At 42.0% G+C, this 15395-nt stretch overlaps 1 protein-coding gene across 21 annotated transcripts in view; it reads right to left on the bottom strand.

The window, feature by feature from the left end:
* Positions 1 to 15395, bottom strand: part of DYSF (dysferlin) — a 192137-nt gene that overhangs the window by 18176 nt on the left and 158566 nt on the right. For all 21 annotated transcript variants that reach the window (XM_084901152.1, XM_084901143.1, XM_084901159.1 and 18 more), the window contains 6 exons: positions 11405 to 11503; positions 5577 to 5705; positions 5126 to 5281; positions 3533 to 3624; positions 828 to 998; positions 23 to 165 (listed from right to left, as the gene is read on the bottom strand). In XM_084901152.1, coding sequence (XP_084757278.1) covers positions 23 to 165; positions 828 to 998; positions 3533 to 3624; positions 5126 to 5281; positions 5577 to 5705; positions 11405 to 11503 — 790 coding nt within the window. The remainder of the gene's footprint in view (positions 1 to 22; positions 166 to 827; positions 999 to 3532; positions 3625 to 5125; positions 5282 to 5576; positions 5706 to 11404; positions 11504 to 15395) is intronic.

Here is a 15395-nt window from a genome sequence, read left to right as displayed (position 1 = left end):
TCCTGGTCAGGGGGCAGCTCACCTATTTCTTCAATGGTGTATTCTTTATCCTGGAACGTCACGCGGTCTGCCTGGTACACAGGGGCTTTGACTCTGTGCTGCTGGCAGAACAGGTGGAGGAGCTGGGAGGGGCGGAGCTGGTCCCTCCACTGGTTCGGTCCAGAGCTGAGGCCAAACACAAGGCAAACATGAGATGCTCCAGGACACTGATAAGGGCAGGGGGCGTGCAGTGACCTGTGTACCCACATGCACAACATCACCCACCCTTCCCTTGCACAGTGGGCACCCCATCTGGTCGTTCACCATGACTGGGGATCTCCACTTTACAGATAGAGACACTGAGACCCGTAGATAACAGGACTTGTTCTAATAACATACCCACAGAATTGGAACTTAGATGTTTCCAATTTCCACATTTAGAGAATCAGACCCAAATAAGAGCCAAGTTGGTAGGAAGTGGGTGGAGGTTGTCCACACATGACTGCACCTAACATAAACCCCCTCAGGGTTCAGCTGGGGCCCATGTGTCTCACTGTCTGTCTGCCTCTCCACGATCTCCTTTTCTCTTTCCCTCTACGGGTTCTTAAGGAGAACGGGATCATAACATGAAGAGCAAGGTTCTTAGGGTCAGACAAACAGGTTCAAATCCTAGTCCCACCACTTAATAGCTATAATGTCTCTGGGCCTCAGTTTCCTTATCTGTGGAGTTCGCACAAGACCCAGTTGGACTGAGTGAGAGAACACCGGTGAGCTGGCACACAATACATGCTCAGTATTTGAGGGGGTGGGATTGTTGTCAGAGAAGCAGCCTGCCCCTGTGCACCTACACACAGTAGGTCTGTGGGAGCCCACAGCGAGCCCCAAACTTGGACAGCAGCCTGTTCTCCAGGTCGATGACCGTCTCCCCGATCTTTTCGTCCTTGGAGAGGAGGTCATAGTCATAGAGAGTGATCTTCAGGTCCTTCTCCAGAGGCAGGGTGCAGGTCAGCTCGAACATCCTGCAGGGGTGGGCGCAGATGTCAGACAATGCCAGCTCCTTCATGGCACCGGACACCGTGGGAACTCAAGAGGGTAGCACAGCTTAAGGAGGATCCTGAAACCCATCCCTGCTTCTTCTTCCCCTCCCAGGAGTGGCCCTGCGGTTCCTGCCTCCTTGGGTCTCCAGTAGCTCTTAACACACACCACCCACCGCTGTGTGTGTGTGTGTGTGTGTGTGTGTGTGTGTGTGTGTGTGTGTGTGTGGTTTTCCCAAATAACCTGGGCTGGGCACACAGTACCCATCTGACCACAGAATGAGTGAATAAATTGACACAGAACATTAAAACTGAAGCTCCCCGCAGGACATCAGAGAGGTGAAACACCAGAGCAAGATTCCAGAGCTCTGGAGTCACCCAGAGGATGTTGGCCTGGGACCCACTTTCAGGACTCTTGGGGCTTCACACCGGCTTCCGGAGTAGGATAGAGAGAGGATTGTAAAGAAATTTTTGGAGAGAGCTCCTGCTATGCTCTGAGACCCCCACCCTAGTTGGGGGTCAAAGGTGGAGGTGTTGGCCCTTCTCCCCAGTGAGCTCTCTGCGGAGGGAGACAGCCTGGCACCGACACACATTCACACCCTCGAGGAAGAGAAAGAGCTTGTGGCAGGGAGAAAAGAGGGGTTCTACTTGGGAGGAGCCACTTTGCTCCCATCTTGGCTGGACCGCCACAAGGCCAGACTGGAGCCAGTTTGAATCCTGCCCCTCCGGACTTGGGGCTCCAACAGTGAGACTGTGGAGAGGCCCATCTGAGAACAGGAAATGGAGGCCATCAGCTGAAGAAACACAGAATCTGCCATATCCCAGGAGCTGCAGGGGGGGACTCAGGCTCCTGGAAAGCACCCACCAGAAAATAAATCAGTTTTAAACATCTGACACCCAGAGGGCACCGGGAAGCCAGGACAGTGAGATGGGCCCTCTGCTCTGATACTTCCCAGAGTCCTGGCCCTGCAGGAATCAGGAACCTCAGTGCTAGCCAGAGGGGGAGGAAGAGATGCCAGGCAGAGAGGCAAGCCACACACATCCACATGCTGCACACAGCTGTACCCAAGGTAGACCAGCTGGGAGAGGGGGCCATTCCCCTCCAGCCATCCAGGGTGTTCATAATTACACATGCATGGGCACTCTAGTTACCAACTTGAGACTGTGGGCTTAGGACAAAATGCATTGTCTAAACATGAGCAGCAAGCTGCCTGATTGCCTGCCTGTCACAGTTTCCACTCAGGGAATGAGGAAGGCAACCCACAGAATAAATGTTTACAGGACACCAGCAGACAAAAACAAATGTGCTTTGATTTTATCTCTTGAGTCGTGCTTCAACCACTTCAACACATGGGTTATAGAGAGAGAAACTTTCTGCTGTGATCTGAGGGAGACTTGAAACCCCAGGCAGACCAGCCTGGCCGTGCAGTGGGGAAGGTGGGGAAACAAAGTGGGCCTGGTCCCAACCTCCACGCCCCCCCCCACATGGTAAACAGGCCTGATCTGCCGATCTGCCACCCATGAGCCTGTGCCCCCATGTTGGCCACTGAAGCTCACCGAGTAGAGCTCCCGCCCCCATCTTCTCTGCAGCCCTTCCTCCCGTCCCAGCTGGTGATGGCTCATCCCTGCCAAAGGCTGTTTCACCTTCAAAGATGGCACTTCCCCAGGCTCACGGGGTCTCTGCTGTTGGGCTGAGTGACCACAGCTAACTTGGTAGCTACCAGTTTGTAAATCCAATGTGTCACTTAACAATATCGGAACACCCGCCATCTCCTACAAGGGCTAGAGTAATAGCTGCCGACCGCCCTCTGTGACTCTCCTTTCTTTTGCCTAAATAAGCTCACATCCAAAGAGCAAGCAGATCTGGATGTCTGGGAGCTGCTCCTGTGCAATGGGACTGATCTTTCCTTTCCTTGAAGCACCTTACTCTCTTGAGTTCACACCCTTCCTCTATCTAACCACTACAAAGGCGCAGCCAAGAGGGTAATCACTAAATGCCATGAGGGATCCTGGATTAGGGGGGAAACTGTCAAAATCCTAATAAAGTCTAAAGTTAAGTAAGTAGTAATGCACCAATATCAATTAACTAGTTTTGACAAATATACCATGGTTTGGTCAGATGTCAACAGTGGGGGAAATTGAGTGAAGGGAATACAGAAATTGTACTATCTTTGTAACTTTTCTATAAATCTAAAATTATTCCAAAAATTATTCCAATAATCCTAAAAAAAAAAATAGAGAGAGAGACTAACTAGCAAATGCATGCCCTGGGTTCCTATTTAGATTTTTGACTTTGAGATCATTGTTTATGGGTTTAACTAGGAGTTTCTGCCAGGACTCAAGCCTTTAGCGCCCAATGAGGAACTAGCTGAGGTTACTCCCTTAGACAGCCAAGACTTAGAGAATACAGTTCTGCTCCAGGAATCAGGGACTTCCCAAAGGCAGCCACGTCTCCCCCAAGGGCTGTGGGTTACCCAGACTGACACCTCCACTCCAAGACCCAGGCTGCCCCGACTTACTTCCCAAACACAGGCTCCAGGGTACAGGGGATGTAGTTATCCTGGTCGCTCACCGATTTCTTCCCTATGGAAATCTTGACGTAAGGATCACACTGAAGGAGGAGACAGAGAGATTTTAGTGAAATCACTTCCCCGGCATATCTTTGAGGCCTCTTCAGCCCTCTGCCTCCCAATGGGACTAGGTGGCCAGCCATCAAGGAGCTGTCATCCTGTCATCCTGCCAGGCCAGGGACCTGCACACCATACCACTTGGCCCTGAGGTGGGGTTCTAGCCACAGTTCAGCAGTGGACATGGGGTACCTGAGTCCTCCATATCCCCAACCCACTTCCCCACTGGCAGAAGGTAGGTGTGGGCCAGGCTGATATCCTCAGAAGCATACCAGTTTGTCTGACATGGGTGATTGGGCCAAGCTGGGGTCCTCTCTGTGACCTCTGCTTCAGCAGATGGAAAAGGAGAGAGACAGCCAGACTTTGTCAGCCAAACCCAGCCCCAGTGGCCTTCCCTGAATGCTTCCTACGAGCAGCAGAATTCCCTCCACTAGCTGCCAGGAGCAGGGGCCGGAGAGTGCTCACAGTCATTCTTGGCTTCAAGAGGTCTTCAAGCGCATGAGCTGATTATTGGTCACTACCACATCCTGGAGGCCCCTGGTAGTGCCTCCAGCAACCATGACTTCTCACCTTGAAATCCTGGGCTCCCAGGGTAGGACACTAGGCCTTTACCCACAACTTCAAGGACACATGCTAGGCCTACATCCAAGGGGTCAGGAGAGGACCCTAGCCTCATACATTTGAACTCCAATCACCCCCACTGCCTCTCTTCTTCCCTCTTCCTCTCCCTTTCCAACTTAACTCTGCCTCTCCCCCACCACCTCCCCATAACTCCAGACTCCTGCCCTCCTTCAAGTTCCCCTCTTTCATTCAGGGCCAGGACTAGAGAGAGGTGATGAGGTACTTGCCTCAGGCATAAAATTAAAAGGAGGGCCAAAAAAAACTCAGTCATCAAGATAAGCAATGTTTTAATGAAGTATTTAAAAAATTAAAATCAATGCCAACAGTCCATGATCAACAAAATATCAAAGTTTAAATAAACACAGCATCAGTATTACTGATTTTTCTTTTAGCCCCAGGGTCCATCATGGCACAGCAGAACTGCTGATCCTATGCCACTTATCTCTTTCCCCCACCACTGGAACTCCTACCAAGACAAGTTTCAGACTACACCTTCAAGGTTGCCTCTCCTTAGGCCTTATCCTTATACTCGAAGAAGTCTTCTAGAGAACTTCTGCAGAGGTTTTTGATGCCTCCTAAAATACTATTTTCTCCTCCCTCCCAGCCTATCAAAACTCCATCAATCCTTAAGAATCCTATTCTTTCAGGAAGCCTTCCTCATTATTTCAATGTCTTGTACTGACTTAGGCCTTTTCTGAACTCTTAGGGCTCTTGGCCCTTGATAGAACTCCTGCCAGCCACATCTCAGCTTTGTATATTTGTCTGGTTTTCCTGGGTTGCTGTGAACTTCCTAGGACAGAGGTGTATCCAGATTCTGTAGCCCTTTGTACCTCTGAGTGCAGGTGAGAGCTCTAAAAATGTTACCTTCCCATTGGGGTCCTTGGGCTGCAGGCCAAATGCCTGGATAATATAGATGCGGACCAGGCACTCCTGGGGTCCCTGGGCAGCCAGCTGGTGGAACTGTCTTGGGGGCATGGGGACAGATGGGTCTTCCGGGAGGGGATAAATTTTGAAAAGGCCCTAAAAAGAAGGAGGAGTCAATTTTTATTTTTATCATCATTGTCACCAACACAATCCTCATTATGATCATGACTTTCGTCTCTGCCAGAGTCATCACCACTGAGATCAAAGAAGCCCAATGCCTTCCCATCACCACCATCAGATTCCATATCAGCAGCATCGCCATCACTATCACCACCTCCATCACCCACATGGTCACCAGCATTAGCACCACAGTCATATGGATATTACTACAGTACCGCTTCACTGACAGTCTTACATCTCCCTGGCTACAAACATGTCCTCAAGGCCTTACCTTAAATTCCCCAATGACAGATGGGTCCTCCATTTCCTCCTGAGTCTTGCCCCGGTAGAGCTTGAAGGTGTTACAAAAATCAGACAGGCCCTCAAAGGCCTCCACGTTCTCCAGTTGTGTGTCATAGACCTGCCACATGCAGGACAAGAGAATGGGACAGGAAAAGAGAGAAAGGCAGAGGAAACATGACAGTGTTCGAGTGAAGGAAAAGAGAGAAGAGGGAAGAAAATGAGAGGGAAAGACCACAAGCAAATTAAAGGGACGTAGGCAAAGAGGAGAGGAAGTGGGAGAGGTGGAGATAAGAGAGTGGTCAAGGAGGAAGAGAGGCCGGAGAACGAAAGAAGTACCAAGGCAGAGATAACAAAGATGCAAATAGTGCAGATTAAAAAGGCAAAGGAGGGGGTGGTAGAGAAGAGAGTAAGAGGAAGACATTAATTTAGTGCCACAGGGGAACAGGGTTTTCTGGTTAAGGCAGTATTCTAGGTATCTGAGAGTCATCTCATACACAGGTGGTACATTTTTTTTTTCAAGGGAATAAGATCATAGTCAAACAAATGCATGAAAAGCTAACTGACGTTTTGTTTGAAGATCAAGACAGAACTTTGGAAAATTCACAGGTCAGCATGTCAAGCCATAGTGCTCATTGTCCTGATGTCCAAATGGCAGTGGGATCAAATACCGGGCCAAGTGGGCCTGTTGAGCACCACTTTAAATTTGTGAACTCAATTTATTTACTTCATTCCTCCCAAACAGCCAATGACTTTTATTTGTTAGGACAGTATTTTGGAAGTGCTTAGATTCAAACAAAGCAGTGGTTTTCTGTTTTAGAAAATAAAATATACCTAATAAATAGTGATATTCAACAACCTAGCAGACATGCTAAGTTGTTTATATCTGAAAGTGACAAGAGAGTTCAGGTAAGTTCCTTTCTCATAATGCTAAATATTATTTCTCATTTAGAACTAGCTCAAGTTCTAGCTTTTCCAAGAAAGCATTATGCAAGTGTCATAGGTTCATTATTACAAAATATAAAATACAAGTAAATATAAAGAAAATACCATTGCCTTATATTCTGATTCCCAAAATATAACAACTCATTGTTTGGCTAACATTTGATATGCATCATTTTGACTTTTTTCTTGCTCCATTTATACAGTTGATTCATTTCAATCAAAGGACCAGTCTTTTGATTCTTCAATCCTACCATTTTCTCCATTCTAGTTCCTTATTTTTTATTTTATTATTTTCTTCTTTCTATTGTTTTGTTTTTTTAAAATCTAACTTTATCACTTCAAGCTTTGTTTACTTTGCTCCCTCTATTCTGATAAGAAAAATACTTACTGCTCTGCAATCATCTCTGCTTCCTACTGCCTTGGCACTGCCCCATTTGTTTTTGCTGTATAATGTTTTCATTTTCTTGGCATTCCGTAATCATAGTTTTACTTTATTATTTTATCCAAGAGCCAGATGCTTCATTAGTTTTCATTCTTTCTTTTTAGTTTACATAAGTTTTTAAGGTTACAAACTTCCTCTGGACTGCTTTAGCTATAACCAGTAAATGCTAATGCGGAGCATTTTATCATTTCCAAAATATTCTGAAATTTTGGTTTATATTTTCTTTTTCACCAAGAATTGCTAAAAAAGAGGGGGGGGCTTAAATTTTTTTTTTCTAGATAGAAGTGTTTTTGGGGGCTTTTGATCTTGTTAGTAAGTTCAATTTTATGGTATGATCAAAAAACATTATCAGTGGCATTGGCACTTTTTGGAATTTATTAAGGTTTTCTTCGTGGCCTATTACATGGTCAATTTTTATAACTGTGCAATCTATATTTTCAGGCTGCAGGGTTTAATCAAGTTAATAATTATGCTGGTTATCTATATCCTCTCACATTTTTGTCCCCTTGACCTGACATGAACTGAGAAAATAGAATTAAATCTACCTACCAGGGTGTTTCCATTTCTTCTTGTATCTTCTCAACAGAAATTGTGTAAGTATTGATAAATTATTTAGCACATAGATACTCTCAAAACTATCATCTCTTAGAATTGATCCATTTAATGGTATTAGGTGCCATTCTTTGCCTCCCTTACTTTGGGGACTTGAATGCACTTTCATCTAATGTGAAGATTGAAGATTGTGACTTCTGCTTTCTTTTTGTTTGCATTTGCCAGGCACACATTCTCCCCATTTTTTTTTTATTTTCAGCCTTTATGAATGTTTTTATTTTAGATTTAGGTTTTATTCTGAGATCTGATTTCAATTGTTATTCATAAGTGATTGATATGGCATATGATAAGTTTAGTCTACTTTTACACTTATATTTATCTCTAAAGTCCAATAACATATACTAGGATTTGTTTTGGGATTGATCAATCTGGGTCAATTTTCCCTTACACAAAGTGGACATTCTAATATGTATATTCAAGTATTCTTTTATCTCAGTGAAATGTTATTAAACTGTCAAGTACTTATTTGTTTTATTTCATTTTTTCATTTGTCTTCTTCTGAAGCTCCAATTATGCAAATGTTGGATCTCTTTCCCTGACATCTACTAGTATATGTCTTTTTTTCTTTCTTTTTTATAACTCTTTATTTGCATTTCCTTGTGTTTACTTTCACCATTTCTGTCCTCTTTGCCCCTTACTGTGTTTTCCAAGGTGGACATTACACCTTGGGCTCCTTCCAATTTTCTGTTTCCTTCTCTTTCTTTGCTGAATCCTATCAGTTCATATTTCATCTCTTCTCATCTTGATCCCTTGAGTTCTTCCATTTCTGCTTTGTATTCTGACTTCCCACTTCTAAAGAGTTTATAGCAAAATATGTCATCTTGTTTGCTCCTTGGCAAACTTTTTCTGGTGGGTACATATCTTTTTCTTTTGGTTATGATTTAAATTTTCTCTTCCTTTTTTCATAGCATTTTAAAATTAATGCTGTGTTATTTCTTTTATTATTGCTTGTCACTAAATGTGTTGGATTTTCCTATATGAATTCTTTCTTTTGTTCCACCACAGATGCAGACAGCTTCCTGCAAATACGACCCATCTGTGTAATTCTTATGTAGCTCTACCTTCTCAGCTTCTGTGAACCAAATAGGCTCTAAGAGGCTTTTGTAACCAGCCTGAGCCTGTCTTCCAAGTTCCCATATCCATTGTGGTGAACAAGGGATATAACTTTTATATTTTATGGTCAAACCTCAATTTCAGGAACTATATTTTTTAACTATTTGTTATGAAATTTCCAAGCACACAGGACAGTAAAGAGAAGAGATAATAAGCCCCCATGTACTTATAATCTGCCTTAAATAGTTATCAGCATTCTTTTATTAGAGAGTCAGGGTTTCCTGAGATCTGCTACCACTATGACCTTTCATCATTTCCATGCATCTTCTCTTAATTTACTGCCGAGTGGCTTCTACCCAATCTCAGTTGCCTTTGGACAACCCTTACATGTATTTTGGAGTCTGCAAATTTTATTTGTTTCCAACTTTTACTGAAAATGGAGTTTGTGGGTTTGAATGATTTCCAGAAGGAAAGGGGAAAAATGCTGACGTATGCAGCCATGTTCATACTGGAAGTTCCAATAAAATACTTTTTAAATTTCCAAGTGGTTGGTCTTTTTGTTTAAACTTTTGCTATTAATTTCTCATCTTATTACATTTTAATCTGTCTTGTATGGTTTCTGCTTTTGGTAACATATTACTAAACTAATATATGATCAAATTTTGTAAATGTTCTCTGAGCGTTAGCAAAAAATATATTTTCTATTTTTAATTACTTTTATTCTCTATTATAAAGCTACTCTTAATGTAGCTTAAAAACATTTACTTTGTTATTCATATATTTTATTTCCTTATTTATTTCCTGCTTCATCTATCTAGGAGAGAGGTACATTAAAATCCACACAGTAATTTTAATTTAGCTTATATACTCCTATCATTTTTGCTTTAAGTATTTCTAAGATTTCTTGTTCTATGCAAACATATTTGGGGGTTTCTTTCATTCAGATGTACATGTTTTATTTATATAAAATATTCCATTTTGTTTCCTTTTCTTTTCACTTTAAATTCTATCCCTTTCTATTTGGTTTGCCAAAATATTTACTTTTTACCATTCTAAGTTTTACTGCTTTAGACATGTCTTTGAAAGATAGTACATGTCTATGACTTCTGCTACATTCTAAGAATCCTTATCACTTAATAGTTATGTTTAATTTCTTTTTATTTATTAGGAACATGAATATATTTTATTCTTTTTCTATTGTATTTTCCTATGATTACTGGGATTTTTTTTATGCTTTCTTGCTGTATCTTTTGTTCTCTATCTTTTGCTATTGAGACTATGAGTTGTTTTCCCCCTTATGCTAATGATTACCAAAATATATTTTTCTCTTTACTCACTGTGTACTCCATTCTTTATATATTGCTGCAGGCTATTTTTCAGTCTCATGTTGATGGTGGTGGTTTTCTTCTATTTACTTATCCTTAAAGGACCAGTGTTCTTTCACATCTGTCTCTCCCTCCCTTTCCCTCCCTTCTTCCCCCCAACCATCCCACTCAGTAACATGTTGAGTGCATACTTTCAGAGAGCCCATTTTCTCTTGGATACTGTCAGAGATCTCAGAGAGGTCAAACTGGAGGCCTGGTGCCAATTCAACATCCGGCATCTGAGGGAGCAGCAAGAGGCGGATGGGGGAGCAACATAATGGGCCACCCTGGCAGGAGTTCTCTTCGTTTTTCTCATTTCTTGACAAGGCTACAGTAAAACCACGCCAGACCTAATGTGTTGAACCTTTTTCCTGGTACACAAATAGTTCTGTCTCTTTGTCCAACCTCACATACCCAACTACCAAGTCAATGAAGAGCTTGCTGCCTGAAGCCTCATCTCTATGCATCCAGATATATCAAGTGGAAATATAGGACACCCAGTTAAATTTGTATTTCAAATAAATAAAAAGTAATTGTAGAAAAGACTGTCTCCTGAAACATTTGAAGCATGCTTACGTTTACCTGAAATTCAAGTGTAACTGGTTATTCTGAACTGTATCTGGCAACCCTCTCCAGGACACTACACAACTCCTTTGGGACGTGAGTTTGAATCACCTCAGGTTATCTTTTTCAAAAGTAGCCCATTTTTTTAAAGTGTAATTCTATTTGTGGAATTTCCTCAAAATACCAGAATTTCTCTGAATCATCCTTAACTTTTTGTTTGTTTGGGTGGGTGGGCTTCTTTTCTTCTTTCCACAGAAAGAGAGTTTACCACATTTTTATATTTACTGGGTAATTTCTGTCCCAATTGTACATGGAGAGTAATCACAGCAACAGTCTTAAGCTGACTTTCCTTTTCCCTTTGATACACAATTTTATCATAGAAAAGTTCAAATATCTTCAATAGCTACAGAATAGTATAACAAATCCCTAAGTACCATCTCTAAGCTTTAACAACTTTCAACATTTTGCAATTTCAAAAATTGTTAATATTTTGAAAATCTAACAGAGGGAAACCCATACCATCTATCTTCCCCCTTACTATTATTTTTTTGAGCATCTTAAAACAAATCTCAGGCATCGTTTCACCCATCGTTTCACTTCAGTGCTTTCTAGCATTCTTCCAAAAATACTTTCTGGGTTATCCCAGCCCACATTGACTTCTTGCTCTAAATCTGTAGGTGACCTTTCTTACCTCAATTAGTTCATCCGGATTCTTCAGCCTTCAGGTACCAAATGAGGAGACAAACATAAATATACATCTATTCTCTTTTGGTTGTGTCTCCCGTGCCCATCACATGTGCCATGGCTAACAGACAGAAGAGAACATCAGAGAGGCCTCACCTTTAGGGTGTCAAAGTCCTTCTCCAAGTAGGAGCCACACTTTTCACTCTCCCCGATCGAGGCATAGAATTTACTCCACCAATCGATGAACTCCTCCTCCTGAGCAGGTAGAAAGAAACCCATCATTTCAGAAACAGAACTTTCCAAGCAAAGTCCTTCTGGACTGAACAACTAGCAAGGCCTACAGGTTGGCCTGGTCTTCAAAGCACCCCTGTTGGGGTGACTTTAGGGGAGCAGAGAGCTAAAACTTCCTGACTCTCCAGGAGCCAAGACTGCACAGACTGGGAGGGGGGGGGGAATTTGAATACCTGCATGGTGCATAAGAGGCAGAAGCTATAGCCTGGGACCTGTCCCCCATTCATTCTGTGGATCTGTTAAGCTCTCAGGTCTCCCTTTTCCTTTCTGGGAAGTGGGCATGAATCGCCTGAGGCTAAAATGTGACGGTTACATAGGGTAACTCTTTGGGGGAAATGTCAATAATGTCTTATTTATAAATATGATGCAGTAGACCCAGGATAACTCAGATCCCCAAAGAGCTATCCTGAACCCGCCCTCACCCCAGCAAAAAAAAAAAAGAAAGCATCAAATACCGGAACTCAGCCTCCCCAAGGTCAAATCAAGGTCAATTCCTTGTAAATCGACAAATACTAAGTGCCCATTATTCAAAAAACATTATGGTACATGAGAAAAATTTGGTGAGAAGAAAGGAAGGTTGTGACAACCCACTCTCTGCCCTGTCCTTCCTCCAGGTACTCACACTTGTAAGGAAAGGTAGACAAGCCTGTTATGTATGGTACACACAGGTCTCCTGCACATGCTGTGCCTACACGGCCGTTTAGCTCTTGTATGTAGAACACACCTCCAGCTGCGTCCTGTCTACATGTATGTGTGTTGTCACCCAGTGAGTCAGCAACCTTCCTGAAGGTCACTCTTCCCCAGGCCTCTCTACAAAATCTCCAGGGGCTGGGCACATGGTCTGTGAGTACCTGTGAGTACCCGTGAGTACCATTAAAGCTCACCGGTTCAGTGGGAAGGGCCAAGGACAAGGCGTAAGGATAGCCCATCTGGGACTCACTTTCCCCCTCCATACGAGGGGACGAGTCAGGAAATCTCCCAGGACCCCCCTCTGATTCTATAAAATGAACTGAATGTCTACCATCAAGAGTCTGGAAGTATTACTGGCTCCCTTTAAGCCAATGCTCAGTCCTTTGGGTTCTGGCATATTGAAGGTGAGCACAAGCTGAGGAAAGGCTGCAGGAACTTGAACGAGCACCATGGGGAAAGGGTGGAATGAGGCTCTCAGCATCTGACCCATCTTCAAAGTATAGCCCTAACCCCCCCTGTGTGTCCAGACTCCCAGGTACACAGCACAGAGAGCGGGGGTCGGAGCGAGGATGGGACTGCAGAGAGCCACGATTTGAACAACTCACCAGAAGGAGCTTCTGTAGCCAGAAAAGAGGAAAAGAAGGTCAGATGTGTTAAGACATAAGGTAGCAGAGCTTTCTCACTTGTAACCACTCTTGAAAAAGCTGGCATAGGGCAAGACAGAACTTAGCCCTGATGTTTTAAGTTCAATTTAAAGAAAAAGATACTATGGATAAACATATACAGACACACATGTCAAACTCAAACAATCACCAACACATGGAACACTGTATTTGTACAGACATGCCCAAGGGATATATATGCTAAAATGTACATATACAAACACACACACCCCAAATACACACATGTACACATATGAAATGGTTAGAATGCAATTTCGTTTAGCTTTTTTTTTTCCTCCTCAGTATTTATTTTCTTCTCCAGCCCAGATATTTAATACTTAGAGATTCGGGTGAACGACTCAGGCTCAGAGTCAGACATAAATAGGCAACAACCTGTGCGTTTTGTATGAAGAAATGACATTAACACAACAGATACAGAAAAGTTATTGCACTTTCCTCAGTCTTAAAAAGTCAAGTAAATTTTTTTTAATATGGAGACAGCGAATATGAAAGATACCATGAACAGTATCAATTAAATAGACAAACATTATGTAATCTAAATACAGAAAATATACCTTCTTGTCCAGCATCGTTGGAGCTCTTAGAAAAATTAAAATCCACAAAGCAAATTTCAATAAAGTCAAAATATGAACCATTATCAGTCACACTCTCTAATCATAATGCAATAAAACTGGAAACTAATGAGAAATTTAAAAATTAAAAATCCCAAACCATATAAATTTAAAGGCATGCTCTTAAAACCCTTCTAAGTCAGAGAGAAAACCACAACTAAAATCAGATACATAGGAAATATCAACAGTGAGAGGACTATGTTCCCAAATTTGTGAATGGTAGCCAAGTATGAACTTAAAGGAAAATTCAGTCTTAAATGTTTTTGCTTTTATACAGAAGGAACGAAAATAAATCATCTGATAAGAAGTTAGAAAGAGAAAAGTAGGAAGACCAAAAATTGAAAGTGACAAGTAGAAATTAATATTAGTAGAAAAAAAAATGATATTACAATTAACAATTAAACCCCAGAGAAAATTTTTAAAAGATTAACAAAATAAGCATTTATCAAGTCTAGTATTAAAAAAATGGGTATACCATTAGAAATCAGAAAGATAAAATAAAAAGAAATTTGAGGAGAATAGAAACATTAAGAGGTTTACCATATCCAAATCAATGAAAACACCTTGGAAAATCTAGATGAAGTGGATGATTTTCTAGAAAAATATAAATTGCCAAAATTGATTCAAAAGTAATAGAAAACAAAGAAATCAGTAACCCTGAATGTGAAAGATATCTCAAAGAACTATTTAAAAAAACAAAAACACGCACACACCAAGCCAAGATGGTTTCTTTGGGGAGAAATCCTATCAGTCTTAATAAATCATCCTTTGTTCCATAGCATAGAAACAATATGAAGTTTTCCCATTCATTTTTTTTTTGGGGGGGGGAGAGATCCTATTACCAAATGAAGATGTAAATATCTTAAATAAAATACTAACAAAGAGATTATTGCAGCAACTCTGACATGGTCATGTTCAACTATTCCAGTACGTAGGAGTGCCTTAATATCACCTAGTAAGGAGAGAAAACCCACCTGATCATATATAACAGAAATTTGGCAACTGTGGCCCACTGGCCTGCTACCTGGTTTTATAATTCAAATATTACCTATGGCTGCTTTTCAGCTACAAGGCAGAGTTGAGTAGCTGTGACAGACACTTTATGTCCCCAGGCTTAAAATATTTACTATCTGTCCATTTTTAAAAACTTTGTCAACCCCTAATTCATAACATGCAAAAAAGAAGCAAGGGTGATAAAATGTTTCAGTTATTCCTAAATGAAACTCTCAGTGAATTAAAAATTAAAGGAAGCTTTCTTAGCATAAGAATATCTTAAAGGAATAGTCAGCATTGTGCTTAATAGCATCAGGCAATCACTTGGGCCTCATAATCAATCTAGTAGCTGTATTTGATATAGGCAGTCACTCCTCTCTCCTTGAACTATCCATCCCCCCCTCCCCTTGCTTAGGAGAGCACAGTGATCCTCCCATCTCACTGGCCATGTCTTCAAAGTCTTTGCTAATTCCTCCTTGTCTCTCACCCTCTGATCATCTGAGTGTCTCAGTGCTCCTCACTGATGAGACCATCCGCTATCACTCCCTTGGGGTTCTCCTCGGGTCTTACATCTTCAAATCACACACGCATTGATGAACCCCATGTTGAGCTCTCTCCAGCCTGGATGATGTCTCTGAACTCCAGCTGCCTATTTCACATATATATCCTACACTAGGTATCCCACTGGACATCCACTAATTTCTCAAATGCACTATGTACAGAATCCAATTTCTGATCATCCTCCACCCACCTGCTCCTTCCACAGTCTTCCTCTTATAAATAAATGCCACTTCTTCCTTCCAGATGTTCAAGCCAAAAACAAAGCAGTTACCTTGGACTCCTGTTCCTCATGCTCCACATTCAATCCATGAGCAAATC

Source organism: Pipistrellus hanaki, assembly GCF_964339955.1.
Source record: "Pipistrellus hanaki genome assembly, chromosome: 12".
NCBI classification, from domain to species: Eukaryota; Metazoa; Chordata; class Mammalia; order Chiroptera; family Vespertilionidae; genus Pipistrellus; species Pipistrellus hanaki.
Note: the sequence above shows the minus strand (reverse complement) of the source record. Positions and strands in the feature narration are given on the sequence as shown.